General features: G+C 42.3%; 1 protein-coding gene across 10 annotated transcripts; it reads left to right on the top strand.

The window, feature by feature from the left end:
- Positions 1–3,199: 3,199 nt before the first annotated feature.
- On the top strand, positions 3,200–14,591 carry slc39a6 (solute carrier family 39 member 6). 10 transcript variants are annotated; one of them, XM_010892408.5, is made up of 13 exons: positions 3,200–3,275; positions 5,269–5,446; positions 5,893–6,508; positions 7,129–7,282; positions 8,179–8,307; positions 8,400–8,569; positions 9,253–9,450; positions 9,853–9,937; positions 10,266–10,388; positions 10,633–11,040; positions 11,406–11,486; positions 12,018–12,208; positions 12,985–14,591. In XM_010892408.5, exons 2-13 carry the CDS (start codon positions 5,274–5,276, stop codon positions 13,135–13,137), a joined length of 2,481 nt encoding a protein of 826 aa, XP_010890710.2. In that variant the 5' UTR covers positions 3,200–3,275; positions 5,269–5,273; the 3' UTR covers positions 13,138–14,591. The 10 variants fall into 10 exon arrangements, with proteins under 10 accessions (XP_010890710.2, XP_034147225.1, XP_019900955.2 ...); XM_034291334.1 differs by having other exon boundaries at positions 3,258–3,275; positions 5,272–5,446; XM_020045396.3 differs by having other exon boundaries at positions 3,260–3,372.
- Positions 14,592–14,658: the final 67 nt, after the last annotated feature.

Below are 14,658 nucleotides of genomic sequence, written 5' to 3'. Positions count from 1 at the left end.
CATTCATTAAGGTGACTGATACACTTGTTGATCATAGGGGTTCATAAGGGTCACGTTGACAGGGATGAAGTGGGGGGACGGGACGGGTCTGGCGTCTACTGAGTTAACCCCCGCCCCAATCAGAATAAGGTCAGACCCTTCTGCCCCCACAAGAGCACTCAGGACATCCCCCATGGGAGGGACACCAAATATGACGTTACTCCCTGGGGGTAAAAATTGGATCCCAATCACAGTATGTTTGTTGGGTGCAGAGTTCAAGGGTGAAAGGTCATGAGGGTGAGGGTTAGTTAAAGGGTGACAGAGATGATTAATAAGCTGTCTGTGTTGATGGGGGTGGGGACTGAGGCTGGGTCTACTAACGGTACACATACAAAGGCAAGGTAGGATGGAAGATGCTCTTTAGATTGATGTTCGGCCACCAGTTCTAACTGATTGTGTAGTGTGGAGGCGATGACAAATTAACCATTGCAACAAGCTGTTGTACAAATCAGATATAGATCCAATTTGTTTATAGGAGAAACACTGTACAAGGCTAAGATGAAGATGTGCAGGCTGAGTTCTGGGTTTAATGTGATAACAAAATGTTGGAGCTATGCTATTTTGAACATCCTGTGCAGACTAAATACACCTAGAATTTTCCCTAGAAATAAATAGTAATTTTTTTTAGCCCTTTAATTCCAATTAGCACTTTCACACAGGGCCATGGTCTCTTTCCCCAGAAAGGAGCTGGAACGTTCCACATTACAATTTTGTTTGTTGATAAGTAACTATTAAAAGTAGAACTATTATGGCTGCTGGGCTATTTCACACCAGGAAAGATTTTGATATTGAAGCTTGTTCTGGCAATTCTTACTTAGAAACCTAATTGAGAGAAATAATATTTGATATGCTTTTGAAATTACACAAACTCTTTAAAAAAGCATGATAAAAGTGGATGTTGCATGATCGTATATACAATTATTAGACCTTATGATACTCTACATGATATTGACAACATCTCAGTGTTATTACAATATACTGTATGCCCTCCTGTGTTTTGGTCTATAGTAAACTAGGAGTCCTTGTAATGATTGATTACCACCTTGTGGCCTGACTTGGTGGTAACAGGACAAGAGGGTGATGTGCAACATTTAATTATTCCACACCACTGAGGTGGAAAGATTATGAAGGTGGCATAAAGCAGTACTCATGCAAATGGCACATTGAAAAAATCTGGCCCTAACCTTGTGAGTAAAAAACCTTCTAGTGGCCTGTTTTATGACTTTTAATGAACATTTCTCTGCAATTCTACCTATTCTGCCATAGGGCAGCAAGAAATGTTGTTTTAAAGTGAAAATGAGAATTACAAAATCTGTGTAAGTCCTCACATTTGTACAATAATGATATAAAAAATGTGGAGGGTTTGAAATGACAAAAATATATATTCATTCATTTTTTTTATGTTTTCAACAGCATCACTCAAACATAGATTTATTGCAGTGGAAAAAAAATTGCAGTGCAAAACACTGTTTGGAATAAGATTAAGATGTGATAAGATGTACATTCTGAGATGTATTTTCTAAAGATTGTAATTTAAATAAAAAAAATATATATATAAAAATAGACGAACTGGCGAATAGAACTTTGCATTAAATCTGACAGGTTTAGCAGTCGACATTACATACAGTACATTGCTTTTCATCAACCTAATGATATGATAGAGATTTCTTACTTATTTGTGAGCTCTATATGAATCAACCAACAGACCAATTTAACTACAGCAATGTCCTCAGAAACGCTGAAAGAAAACCTGGACTTGTTGTTGTTCTACCTTCACTAAATACACTGAATAAAGTAGCTCAGAAGCAAATACTTCTGTTAAATTACTGCTTTGTATTTTATTTGTATACATACATGTTTTAATAATAATATATAATAAACTACTGCTTTGAAAAACACGTTGGGTATTAATGTAATATGCAAAAATGATTTGAAGTCATTTTTATGTTATATTTGTATTCAAAACAATCATTTTGTTGCTTCAGTAGATTTGATATAATGTTTGTGATCTTAATGGTTTTGAAGTTAAATAAAGAAATTGGGTCTATTGAAACCACTGATGAACACTACATTATGTCCATTTGACCTCTCGTTAAACCATTCTTGTTAATAACCACTCAGATCAACTACACGACTGATCAAGAACGCAACCATTGGCCACCGGATTTCAAGACAATTTCGCCCTCTGGTGGATATTAACAACAATTTGATCCTGCGATGTAATGAACAAAAACATTACATATAAAGTGTTGGTCTCGTGTTTCATGAACTGAAACAAAAGATATAAGAAATGTCTCATACGCATGATTTGTAAAATCATGAACCCAGATTTGTTTACATCCATATTAATGTGCATTTCTCCAATGCCAAGGTTATCCATCCACCTGACATGTACGACAGAAATGGTGGCATATGTTGCCTTTATATATTTTATCACAGCATTTGACTAGTCTCTCATTAATAGAAACCTATTATTTAATGTCCTTTCGCCATTGCACTTAGCCTACACATAGTACAATAGCCTAAGGCTGGTATAAATGCATGGTGAACATGATGTGAACTTTTTCTTTCTTCAAATGGGTGTAATTAATTACTCTTTCTTATTAAGAGAAGGAAAAAGACACACATTACAGCTCGTAGGTAATGTGCTCTCAGCTGCCCTGACTGCTGACACATATATGACTCCGGGTGGTTCCAAAAGCCAAGCTTTACAAGAGTCACAAACATTTCAAGAATGTTTTTTTGACAGGGCGTTTGCCTCAAATTTACTTTGTCCCTGGTTGTTTAGAGGCTTTTATGGACGGACTCGGTGAACCTTCAACAAACATCGGAGAATATCCATTTAAAATGCTTTTTACATACTAGTAGGCTACTCGAAATAATCTGAGTCCAATATAACTGCATTTAAATAATAAAATAGAAAATAATGACTGTCAACATCATTGGATTAGAATGCAAATATTCTTAACCAAATCCATATTCAGTAAGAATAAGTAACACAAGTAACATTTCGATAACAACTAAGGTTTTTCCCATCTTCACAAATAAGACTCTTATTTATTGCACTTTTAAATAGCTACCTGGGCTTTTCTCATGACGCCAACCCACAGAAATATTACTTTATTAATCCAGTCCACGAACAATCTCTTCTGCTTCGTCACATGTCCCTCACTCAGCTATCCAATCCCTAGTCATCCATTGCACCTCCTTCAGAACCAAGCTCAAGTAGCTACGTGGTGAGATATACTCTATTGGGTATTATTCTGTACCACAGTTGAATAACAGGGAGGATTTGGAAGAAGCTCGTGTTTATCTATATACGGTTGTCATCAGGTAGGAGGTTTTGTACAATGTTAAGCGAGAATTTATCATATATCAGTCAAATGCGGGAACATGCCGCCTGCCTTGTGTTTTTGTTCAAGGGTTGTTCAGCTAGTTTCCGGTCGGATGCTGTTTTACTATCGCTGCACACGGCACCAGAGCAGAGTGCATAATTTAGTTATTGGCGCTCTCGTTTGATAGTAAACTCGTTGTATTTCGTGCCGGATAATCATGTTGTCGTTACATAGCAGCGACGCGTACTGAAATTTTTGGTTGTTTGCTTAGCACTTGCGTCCTTACTAGGCCGAGTAAAGGCCCGCGACTAGTCCGCCATACCGTATATGATGTAGCCCTTCAATTGCCACATCTCGTGATTTGCGACAAAGTATAAGAACCCAATTACAGCAGATAGTTCATCAATTTTAGTGATGACAGGAACGTTTCTTGATTGTTTGATGTTGAGATGATCTAACAACCACGAGTGAGACCACGACCCAGTATCCTATTGTCTAGAAATGATAATATATTATTCCATCGTTATTTTATTTCAGGGTGGTTATCTAATTTTTGATTTATGCCACAGATTGAGGAATAGTCATCGATGTAATCTTGGTGTAGCTAGCTATTACAAGTTATCTGATCAAGAAGCATTGTGAAACGTATGGCCAAAGAGATTTTAAACCCAGAGTTGCCACAACACGAGACTTCCGTGAAAAACTTGCGAAGCAGACTCGACCGACCAGATCCGGGTTGGGGAGAATAGACTGAAATAGTTTGAGTCATAATCCACACAAAACATTGTGGCACAACGGGAAAAGTGTCTTTTTCTGTCCTTATACCAATAATTTCGTCCATATGTTTTCTTTTAGAATCGCTTCAAATAAGGTCTGTGTTTCGTGTAGGCACACCAATTTTGCCGTTTTGACCCATGTAACATCAGATATGCTCACTTTTGTCAATATCGGCTAAACACAAACACATTGTTTTTTGTAGAGTTAATTGAAGCAAGTGCTGACACACGTTACCTTTTTTATGCGATTCTAAAATTCCTTATGGGATAAATGAGCCGCTAGATTTTATGATTCATTATGATTTGTTGACTATTTCTGTCAGTAGTGAAACGTGTAGATTCTTTAGAATTTTCTCTAAATATAAATACAATAACTAGATTTGAGCCAGTGACTCAGGCTGGGTATAAAAGCACGTTGTGAAAACTGTTGATATAATTTTTTTTGATTGATTAATGTAGTTGAAACTTTTATTGCTATAACCACGCAAAAGTTACATACTAACTCGTTTAATTTCTGTGAAACATTTTCTATGTCCAAGTGCCATTGATTTGGACACACAATTATGGCTCAGCACTATGCTTATTAATGTAGAGTTTATTAATTTCGAGTTTTTTCATGCATGGATTTACCAAGCTAACATCGCCATGACATTGCCTACAGCTGTGATTGGCTAGGAGCACTTTCTGCCTGTCATACTATATTTTCTTTGTTCTAGGGTCCCAGGGTTTGAACCCATGCACACGTTTGTACAACTATATGTGTGAGAACCAACTGTCAATCTTATAATTTAATACATTTCCTTAACTGTAATACTAAATGTAAATGCCTTTGGGGTTTACATTTTAATTCACAAATACTAACCTGGCTGACGTTACCCATTTGACAACTGGGCAAAGAGAAAATTAGTATAGAACTTCAAGACCTTGTGCCATCCAGGCTACAACCAAAGTTTACCAGCAAGACCACAGGTTCTCTGTTAGTTACCATGCTGAAAAGGAGAACATTTGGTTCAGCACTACAGTTTGAGCGTGTTATCAATATCATAACTGAAATACAAATATTTGTGTAATCAATTTACCTGACTGTGTTTTTCTATGTTACTCACTTTTCCATGCAGAAGGGATGACAATGAGGAGGTGGGCAACAACTGGCCTGGCAGTGCTGGCTCTTGCCTTGTGCTGGCCCTACTCTAGTGGGGACACTGGCCCAGACTGTGGGAGGGAGTTTCTGTCCACTGTTGACGCAAAGATGGCGGAACAAACCCAACGGCAGCACCTTGAAGCCCTGTTTGACAGGTAAATTCTTCAGTAATTATTATGGTCAACACGCTCTCCTGGATTGTTTCAATTAATATGGGGAAATGTAGCAAAATTGTTTGAGACCGGAAACTACTTGAATGGTGTAGCAATTGGATTGGTTTGAGGTAATTATCTTGATGCAAAGTGCAGTGCTGTCCAATGAGTTTTGAGGTATTTAGTTTCATCTGGGCCGCGAAAATGTCTCTGTGCACTTTAGAATTCATCCTACAGCTATGTTTAGTTTCAGTTCTAGGTTTAATTTTCCATGTTAACACCACCCATGATTGATTCTAACATGCTTTTTCAGTGCCAGTTTTAAAGGAGCCTAGAGTCTGTGTTACCTTTAGATGAAAGCTCTTTTGAATGACCCCTTATTTTCGATTATTTCTTAAGAAGCAACTACAGACTTTTCAACCAAACACAGATTAATAAAACATTTACAGGTATGGAGAGAATGGCACCATTTCGCTGGCAGGCCTGAAGCGACTGTTGGAAAGCGTTGGACTCGACCGAATACGGAAAGTCATGGTGCAACACCACGAACAACCGGGGGAAGGCGGAAAGGAGGGACACAGGCACGGACATCACCATAACAATCACCGACACGAAGGCGACCATAACGGAACGCATCACCAAAAACACTCACATTCCCACCCCATAGAGCCCAAGAAGATTTCTGAGTCTGCCAAGGTGCCCGAGGTCGAGGAACCCATCGTAGGAAAGAAAGTGGAGAATTTGGACGCCCACCATAACCTCTACGTGAAGAAAACCACCACCTCGGTGCATGCGATGACTACCACCCCTATGTACACCACCCATGTCCTGGTGAAGTCTGGGGCAGGGCGTAGTCGGAGGGATACGGACTCAGCCCCCACTGCAGGTCTGGCCCCTGATAAACAGGAGAACTCTTTAGTCACTAAGAACCAAACCCAGCTACCCATGGTCAGGCAGGAGGGTTCGGATGACGACCACTTAGACGACCATGGTCATGAGGACCACAGGCATCTTCAGGAAAGCCTCCACAACCACAGCCAAGACCACATGCAGGAGAAAACCGAGGTAAGTGTGGGGGTGGATGTGGCTATTCCAACCGCACACAAAAACGGTCGTACTGACCATTTTACGAGCACAAGCCAGTCTGACTGATTGGCCATTGTCCTATAAATGTCTGTCATCTGTGTTTGGAACCAATTCTGTCTTCCAGCTACTGTATTTGTCCCCTATTAATACTCTTTACTTGTTGGGTTCTCAATGTCATCTTTTGTCTAAACCAGTGTTTCCCAATCCTGGTCCTCGAGACCCAAAGGGGTGCACGTTTTATTTTTTGCCCAGACACTCACACACCTGATTGAAATGCAAGACTTGATGATAGGTTGATGACGTCAATCAAGTGTGTAACTGGTAGGGTAACGTTTGAATCAGGTGTGTGAGTGCTACATGCAAAAACAGAGGCGTGTACTGTTTAGGGTCCCCAGGACCGGGATTGGGAAACACCGGTCTATACAAATCAAATGGCCACTTTTTATTTTCTGGCTTTGTATTTATTTTGCGTATTTGGACACATGCAGTGTCTGTGTCATTTTGTATGGTTATTGTATATTTCAGTGTCTGTGTCATTTTGTATGGTTTTTGTATATTTCAGTGTCTGTGTCATTTTGTATGGTTATTGTATATTTCAGTGTTTGAATGCCTCCAGCATCCTTTCAACCCATGGGATGGCCAAGGGGACCCTCTCGCTCAGTGACTTCAGCTACCTCTGTCCTGCACTCCTCAACCAAATTGATGCCAAGTCCTGCATACGGCACAGCAACCAACTCCAGAATGTTGAACAAGGTATCACTGTCTCATTCGCAATTGTCTGAAAAATATGTTCTCTGGTCACCACTTTGTTTCATTCTACTAATTTGAGAGAGCTGACCAGGTCAGCACTGGCCTAAGCGCTTCAACTGTATTGTGTTCATCTGTTAAGTATTCTCCAGTCCGTGAGGATTAGGTCTAGAGACAAGACAGGATGGGTTTTCAAGAAATATCAACAGAAACCAAATCTTCGCTCACAAGACATACTCATCTTACACTGTCTAGCCATAATACAATTTAAGAAGGGGATTCACTTGATAATCTGTGCTGATTCTTTTGTAGGTACTTTGGGATATATAATATGATACGTGTTCTCACACAAGGCTGTCATTGTTTGGAATGGCAGTGTTTTTTTGGCACACCAGTCTTTTTGTCAGAACAAAAGAGAAACTGTGCGAGCTAGCAGCGTCCAGGGACCTCTTCGAATTTTCTCAGTTTGCCGACTACAATGAAATTCAACTCTGCCGGACGCTCGGGTGACCATTGCCAATCAAATGGTTGAGGCCTCTTGACTTTGACCTCGAGTTTCATGTGTTTTGGTACAACTAGATACATATTAACTTTAAGGTTGATAATAGGATAAGACTGCATACATGAGTTCCCTCTGAAGAGTATTATTGCTCTATGACTCTCTGCTTGGTTTCTTTTGAGGTGGAGTCCTGTGAAATTCAAATTTTTTTAATCACTGTTTATTTTTTAACTATAATTATGTTTGCACTTGTGCGCTTCGACCTGACTGACAGGTACAAGTGCAAGGAGCTACACATTGCACAAATATAATTGAGGAGTCACCACAGCGTGATGTGGAGAGCCAGGATACGCATTGTAGAAATGCCCTTATGCCCTAGTCACATTTATTCAATCCCTTCTAGATCATAAGCTTCACAACCACAATCACCATGATCATCACAACCACGATCACCACGACCACCACAGCCATGGTCACGCTCACGAGGATCTGTCCGTCAACGAAAACAAGAAAGGAGGCTCAATTCAAGCAGGTAGGAACAATCGCAATGTTTCATTAGCACCACTGCGGTAGATACAATGAATCTGTCATGGAAATGTGTGTGTGTGTGTGTGTGTTTTCCAGCGTGGGCCGGCGGAATCATCTCCATCACGATCATCAGCCTGCTGTCCCTGGCAGGCGTGGTTCTGATCCCGTTGATGAACCGCGTCTTCTTTAAGTTCCTGCTCAGCTTCCTGGTGGCTCTGGCTGTGGGCACGCTGAGCGGAGATGCTTTCCTGCACCTCATACCACACGTGAGTCTCACGGGACGCAGGGGTAGTTTCCGGGACAGGACAGAGTGGTGCTTAATCACTTGATTAACAGAAAGGTTAACATGTACCCAGGCACTTTGACACAAATGCTCAAACGTACCTGGAGAATGTCCTGGCACATTCCACTTCGGCTTAATCTGCTTCATCTACCTGCTAATAAACTCCCACAATGCCTACCTCCTCATGGGCGCTACATTCTTAATCATCAGCTTAGTCAGCTGGGTCAAAACGGGCAGAACGGGACGTTAGTGCTTCATTAAAAGCTTTAGTTAGTGCAGTTGAAGAAACAACTGATTGTATATGGAACTTAAAGTAAGAAATACAGGCACTTCATGCGCCACTGCTTTTTTAGAGAACCAAGCGTCTTTGCTCAGTAACCTAAAAATAAATGGGAACCTCCAAAAGGGGAACCTATTTGCCAAAACGTTATGATGACACAAACTTCACTCAGTAGGTCACTTCCACAGAATTCAATGGTCACTCCCACTATGACCAACTTAAGGTGATTTGATGTACCAAGTTTATACCTGCTGTTCCCAATGTTCTGGGGGCAAGGTTAGTTAACGCAGCGGTTGCTATCTTTACCCTGTAGAACACACCTCGCTTCACTTACACACACACACACACACTGATAATCTCCCCGAACCCCTCTTCTACCCCGCCAGTCTCAAGGAGGCCACACACACCACCACCAGCACTATGGAAATCAGACCCCTGAGTTCGGTCTCCACGGTGACCAGGAGGAGGAGCACGACCTGGACGGGGTGTGGAAGGGGCTGACAGCGCTGGGCGGAGTCTACTTCATGTTCCTCATAGAGCACTTCCTCACGCTGGGCAAAATGTACAAGGACAAGAAACAGAAGGTCAGGGGGGGGTGGGGTCGTTGAGGCTTCTGTTGTGTCCGATGTGGTTGTTTCCTTGAATGTTGGCACGTTCATGAATTTAGTGTGGAAGTAAAGCTGTGAAAATGTTTTTTTAACGCTGAAATTAAATGACATAAATAATCTTGTATTTTGACATGCTTGCAAAATGTCCGCATCTTGAATTAGAATCGTTGCTTTCATTGAGATTTCATGTCACGTTGTGAACTTCAGAAGGTGTTTATGGAAAGCAAAGCAAAGCCATTTGTCTTAAATGACTTATGAGGTTTTCTCACACGTTTAAGGTAAATGCACAAACAATACGTCATTCTGTGTGAAAGCATTTTATGTAAATATTAAAAATGATTTTCCTGTTTTCTTACCTCTGATATGTTAACGGATAAGGTGAAGAAATATGACCAGAGTGATGATAAGTTGGATCCTGAGAAACTATCGGCACTGGAGGACAACGACCTAAAACCCATTGAAGGTAAATCTTAAAGAGTTCATTGCGGCATTTTACAGACAATTAAAGGCTGTGGTGCTGCCTTGATTGCAATATTCTTTCCATGGAAAAACATTCAGATGCTTTGAAAATGTGACTCTGGATAACAACGTTATGTAGCTTGTTTCTAACGTTGCCCTGTTTTCTGCTAATCGTGACCCTGGAATCAAGCCAGCCACAACAGACCTCTTCACAGTGTTCACTGTCTCAGTGCGTCCAAACACAGATCAACAGTTTGACAATTCCAGCTTTGCCAACGTTTATTGGAAATTGCAACCCACTTCTATTTACTTTATACGTGTCTAATTGGCAGGGACAATGCACGTCCATCAGCATTTCTGTAATGCGTGTGCCAGATTTAGCCAGAAGGTAAACTTTTACCCATACCGCGTACACCACGTGTCATTGAACCAGAAGCAACATGAAGATATCAAAGGTTTGTTAACGTTAGAACTCCCTGGGCTGGCAATAACCGTTCGGAGCACATTGGTGTTGGTGCGATTTGGAATCGGGCCCATTTTCTTTCCATCACACATGCTGTCTTCCTTTGTTTTCTTTCTCTGTCCTCTAAATGCTAAAAACACAGGGAAGAATCCCCACAATAAAAGATAAGTGATATATAACAAACAACTTGTGTTTAACGTAACTCTACCTTCTGTCTGGTCCAAATCCCCTCAAAGACGTGGAGACAAACGGCGCCGGTGAATTTGGTGACCACCGTTGCGACGGCCTCCACCGGGGGAGCGTGGCCGAGGAGGAGGAGGTGATGCTGGCCCCCGCCGCCTTGCCCGAGGGCTACGCGTCGGCGTCGGACCTGGCGGTGGTCGCTGCGGCCTACACCGCGGGGGAGTGCGAGAACAAGTGCCACTCACACTTCCACGACACGGTGGGCGAGGCGGACAACCTGCACCACCATCACCACGAGTACCACCACATCCTGCACCACCACCACTCGCAGAACCACCACCCGCACAGCCACTCGCACTCGTACTCGGAGCAGCACTTCCAGGAGGCGGGCGTGGCCACGCTGGCCTGGATGGTCATCATGGGTGATGGGCTCCACAACTTCAGTGACGGCCTGGCCATCGGTGGGTGTACCTTTTCCGCCGGGCCTCAACGCTGTCTGTTTCGGGGGGGAAAGCGCCACCGGGAGCGATATGCCGGGGATTTTCTTTCAGAGGCGTTTGAGGATGAGAGCAGATGATAGCCAATCATAGCCGATTGTTTCCGTGAAAAAAAAAATCTTGACCTACGTTATTTGTTATGTAGGTGTTTTCTTTGTTTGGATATTGTTGCGGTGGTAAAACTGTTTAACAGTTAAATAGACTTGAATGTTTTATGTCTGCAGTTTTGCCAGTAGCTGCTATGAAAAGTTGTTTTAAACTTATAAGTCAATCTTTATGAACCGTTATTAAGGATTTGGCTTAATTTTATGTTTCTGTTTAATTTACAGGTGCAGCTTTTACTGAAGGTCTGTCCAGTGGCCTGAGCACTTCAGTGGCTGTTTTCTGCCATGAACTGCCTCATGAACTGGGTAAGACCAAACACTGCAGGCGATTCTTAACATCTGTCAGTTTGAGTGCACACTTTGGGCTTCAGGGGAATCCCCTTCTATTTTTGTTAAACAGTCATCAAAACTGCTTTTCACTAATGGGTTTTTCCTGAGATTGCGTCAACAAATGTGTGGGCTTGTGCCTCTTTCCATGTGGCAGTAGTGATTGCACCTCAAAATGAGGTGTGAAAGCCCCTCAAATGCACTACAAGCTGACCTATAGAATAGTTAATCACTCTGTAGCTGTCTGATCTTACAGTTAGTAAGCCTTATTCATGTAATGGGACACTGTTGCCTTGGCAGAATATTTTCATACATTATAGATGTTTTGGATGGGGCTGTGAGAATTCAACAGGGAATTGGCGCCGCTGCTGAATTAACATAGAATAAACACTGCCCGTTTCTTCCTCCAATGCCCTGTTCTCATTTGAAGAAACCTTGAGTGGCTAGGTTTCCGTACGCGTGCCTCTGGTCACTGTGTCGGTAACCATGATTCCCAACTCCCCCCACAAGGTGACTTTGCGGTGCTGCTGAAGGCCGGCATGACGGTGCGCCAGGCCATCCTCTACAACGTGCTGTCGGCCATGATGGCATACCTGGGCATGATCACTGGCATCCTCATCGGCCACTACGCCGACAACATCTGCATGTGGATCTTCGCCCTCACGGCCGGGCTCTTCATGTATGTGGCCCTGGTGGACATGGTGAGGCCCTTTTCACGTCCTCTTCACTACACGCGTGTAGGTCTTCGCTCCCGCAGCGACATTGAAATGAATTTGGTGCCCTTGTCGCCGAGCCTTTTTGTTGCTGTTCGTTGCCCAGGTCGTGTACCGGAGTAGGGTTGGGCGTTATCAACAAAAGTCTGTATCGCGATGTGTGGACCCTTTGCCTCTAAGTATATATGCTTCCGTATATCTTATCGAGGTACTTCTTAATGTTAATTACACTATTTTAGTTAGCAGAATGTCTTAACTGCATTGGAATAATGCACAATTGTACTCCGATGTTTTAAACACAAAGTAATTGCGAGGTTTATTGTTATTTGAGGTAATTGGGGCGACTTATCGCGTTACTGTGATTGTTGATATCACCCAGCCCTAAGTAACCAGAGTGTTGCTGGTAGTGGTCAGGCCAACCTTGTTCAGCGGCAGTGTACTCCACCTGTTATGTCCCACCAAGGCCAACGGAAAAACATTTTTGCTTAGCTTTCTGCTCACCCTGCTGGAAAGTGGCCTTCAGAAGCATATGGTTCAACACACACACACACACACACACCTCAAGTCTGACCTCTTGTGGCCACATTGACGTGTATCAGATGTATTCCAAAGGCTAAGTCAAAGTAAGTTCTCCAGCCATGCATTCTGGGGATGCAGGTTAATATGTTCTTGAGGCGCTGGTTGGAGAACAGGGAAGCACCTCGGGACTGTCTCCCTCCCAGACGAGTTTTGTTCGTTACAAACGTGTATCTTCCCTTTCACAGGTTCCAGAGATGCTCCACAACGATGCCGGGGACCACGGCTTCAGCCACTGCGGCTTCTTCCTGCTCCAGAACGCAGGCATCCTGTTGGGTTTCTGCATCATGCTGCTCATTGCCGTCTTCGAACACAAAATCCAGCTGAAAATCAACCTCTGAGCTGAGGGCTCTCTGACCTGATCTCTAAGTACCCCTGTATTTTACGGTTTTAATCCAAACTGGACTATAAGCTGGGAGACGGAATAGACGCGTCTGACACGGTTCGTTGGTTAGGACGTAATGTAGCCTTACGTTTGAAATAAGACCACATGCACAGGGTTCCTTGGAAGAACAGCGGTATTGTGAAACACTTCTCAAACTGACAGGACCAATCGCTGTGTGTGTTTGGCTGCCAAGTGGCCGAATCACAAGATACAGATACAGTACAGTCCTTCCCTCTCATCTCTCCTCCTCCATGAAGTGCACAAGAAATCTGATAGGTATTAGTGTGAATTTACTTTGGTCAGGTGAACTGTTACAAAATGTCGAAAGGCATGTTTGGGTTTACGTCAAAACTTTGGTCATTCATAGTTGTCAGTCTTTCCTCTGTTTTAAGGTCACGATTTGCATTGGTTTTTTTGTGCGTCAGAGAACAAGTTGTAAGACCAATCTTTTCATTTAAAATGTTTTACCAAGCTGTTAGGGCACATAGATGAGACAAGGGATAGGATAGGGACGTTAGTCATGGCCAATTTTGGACACTGTACCAGAGATACAGATTCAGATTCATATATGGGTTGTTTACTCAGGCCGTTATTTGTCAAAGGAAATTGGTCAACAGGGAGTCTAAATGGCTCCCCTATAGACACGACTGTGGTAATTGCTGGCTCTGGTCTTCTGAATTCAGTGACTTCTTGAGGAACTGCTCTGTCTCATTTGCTGTTCCCACTCTGACCGGGTAACAGTGCTCCTAGTATGCAATCACTGCCCAAACGAAACCAATCAAGCTGTTTTAATGGGAGTTAATGTAACTGGAATTGTGCCCATAGTGTTATACTGGTTGGAGCAAAAAACACTGAGTGTTTGAAGTTGGTTATGTTTTCCTCACAGAGGACACTTGTACCGAAAGTATGTTGAAAAAAAGACTGCGTGCTGCTGCAAGATATTGTGTTTGACACTGTTACACATTTCCTCCCCATGACAGTAGTCCGTAAGAGACATTTGTCATCTTTTATTATTTGATCATTTTAGCCAGGATTAGCAATATTTCCTGTCATGGGGCTGGATAGAAATTCTGAAAAATTGCGATTTGGTGGCCTTTTTCCATATTTGACACTAGCTACCTGGAGTTTTTTTATGCCCAAGTGGAAATGAGTGTATAGTCTCTGGATCATAATTGTGGTAACTACTTTCAGAAAGATTTGATGAATGTTCAGAATGAAGTCACTCCAAATGGTATTAGGTATTAAGTATTGTGCCATCATCTTGCTGTGTTAAAAGGATGTCTATGAAGAGGTACATCATGAAGGGAACCATTTTGTGTGCCATTATTTGACTGTTGTGTACATCAGGCAGCTTTGGATGTAATATGTGTTACTTTACATTCCAGAAGAAAATAAAGGTTGTTGCCACCCGCCACTGCTTTCTTCTTGCTAGATTAGGCTGATTATATGAAGTGTTATTTATATTCAGTTATTTTAC

Source organism: Esox lucius, chromosome 3, assembly GCF_011004845.1.
Source record: "Esox lucius isolate fEsoLuc1 chromosome 3, fEsoLuc1.pri, whole genome shotgun sequence".
NCBI lineage: Eukaryota > Metazoa > Chordata > Actinopteri > Esociformes > Esocidae > Esox > Esox lucius.
The sequence above is the reverse complement of the archived record's forward strand: the minus strand, read 5'-3'. Positions and strand labels throughout refer to the sequence as shown.